Genomic DNA, 1,290 nt, shown 5'->3' on the forward strand with positions numbered 1-1,290 from the left:
CGGACTGCTTATACTAAACTCCAACTCAAAGGGATCGTATAGTTCCTTAGAACTACATACACTGCCGGCCACCCATTCAGCGCAACTACTTTTTGGTTGCGGACGCGGCAGGCTGTTGTGACAAATTGGATTTTCCTCCGCCGACTGATCCGCTGCTACCGGTACTTCCTGACCCCACAGCGCCACTGCCCGTTCGCGGTTGATTGCGGCTCTCCGTTGTTGAGCGGCCAGCAATGCTCGCGGCGACTCTACCGGCAGGTGGCGCTGCTGTTGAGCTGTTTGGTGGTGCTGCTGTTTGACYTGCGGGTGCTGTCGTTGGTGGGTTTGATGTTGTGTCGATATCTCCGGTGGTAGCGCTGGGCGTTGCTGACGTTGTTGCGACTTCTTCACCGACACCCGCTCTGTCGTATTGATATGCGGACTGATCGTAATCGGCAGCTGTGTAGTCACCATAACCTGCCTGTCCGCCACTAGTGTCGTATCCGCTCTGTCCAGTGGTATCGTATTGTCCTGCACTAGCATATTGCTGTTGGCTACCATCGTATGCTGACTGATCGTAGCCGGAGACATCGTATCCACTACCATCGTATTGCTGTTGTCCATAACCCTCATAGCCGCTGTAGTCGGTATTGTAGTCATTGCTGGCGCTGGTGTTGGGAGCGGCCAAGTTAGGATCGGTGCCGCTGCCCGATATGTCTGCCCCGCCGGTGACGGTGTTGATATCGCCGGCTGTGTARTCTTTGGTATAATCTTTGTCATAGTCTTTGCTGTAGTCTTTTGTGTAATCTTTGTCATATTCTTTTGTGTAGTCATACTCGGACTTGGTTGTGCCAGCGGTGCTTGGCATTGCTGTGGTACTGCCGATGAGCTCGTTGCTGGTGCGCCGTTTTTCGCCTTCTCCCAAATTGTCTTTGATATTTTCGTCATCGGGATCRTTGAKACCATACTTGCTGTTGTAACCGGACTTGTAGTCTTTGAGCGCGTCACTGCCATCATTGGTTGTTGTCTCATAAGTGGGCTTGTTGTACAAGGAACTGGTAGTGCTTGTGACAGGTGCGGCATTAACGCTGTTTGTTGTGTTGGCGGTGCTGCTGCCRTAGATGTCRGAAGAGCCTGATTTACCGAGTATGGACTCGTAATTATACGGAGCGGACTTGGCGTAGTCATCAGTAATGGAACGTGTGGCGTCGGCTGTATCAAATGTGGACGGCTTGTAGTCGAGAGAGGCTGTGTGGCCATTGATAGTTATGCCAATGAGAAAGTAATTAAGTGAATAGCGTATATTTGTAT

At 51.2% G+C, this 1,290-nt stretch overlaps 1 protein-coding gene across 1 annotated transcript in view; it reads right to left on the reverse strand.

The window, feature by feature from the left end:
• LOC108969487 (serologically defined colon cancer antigen 8 homolog) overlaps positions 1-1,290 on the reverse strand; it is a 14,192-nt gene continuing 12,902 nt past the window's right edge. The window contains exon 6 of the mRNA XM_018934238.1: positions 1-1,227. Within this exon, the coding sequence (XP_018789783.1) occupies positions 86-1,227 (1,142 nt within the window). The 3' untranslated portion in view covers positions 1-85. The remainder of the gene's footprint in view (positions 1,228-1,290) is intronic.

This window comes from Bactrocera latifrons, unplaced genomic scaffold (assembly GCF_001853355.1).
Source record: "Bactrocera latifrons isolate USDA-ARS-PBARC rearing strain unplaced genomic scaffold, ASM185335v1 scaffold_254, whole genome shotgun sequence".
NCBI classification, from domain to species: Eukaryota; Metazoa; Arthropoda; class Insecta; order Diptera; family Tephritidae; genus Bactrocera; species Bactrocera latifrons.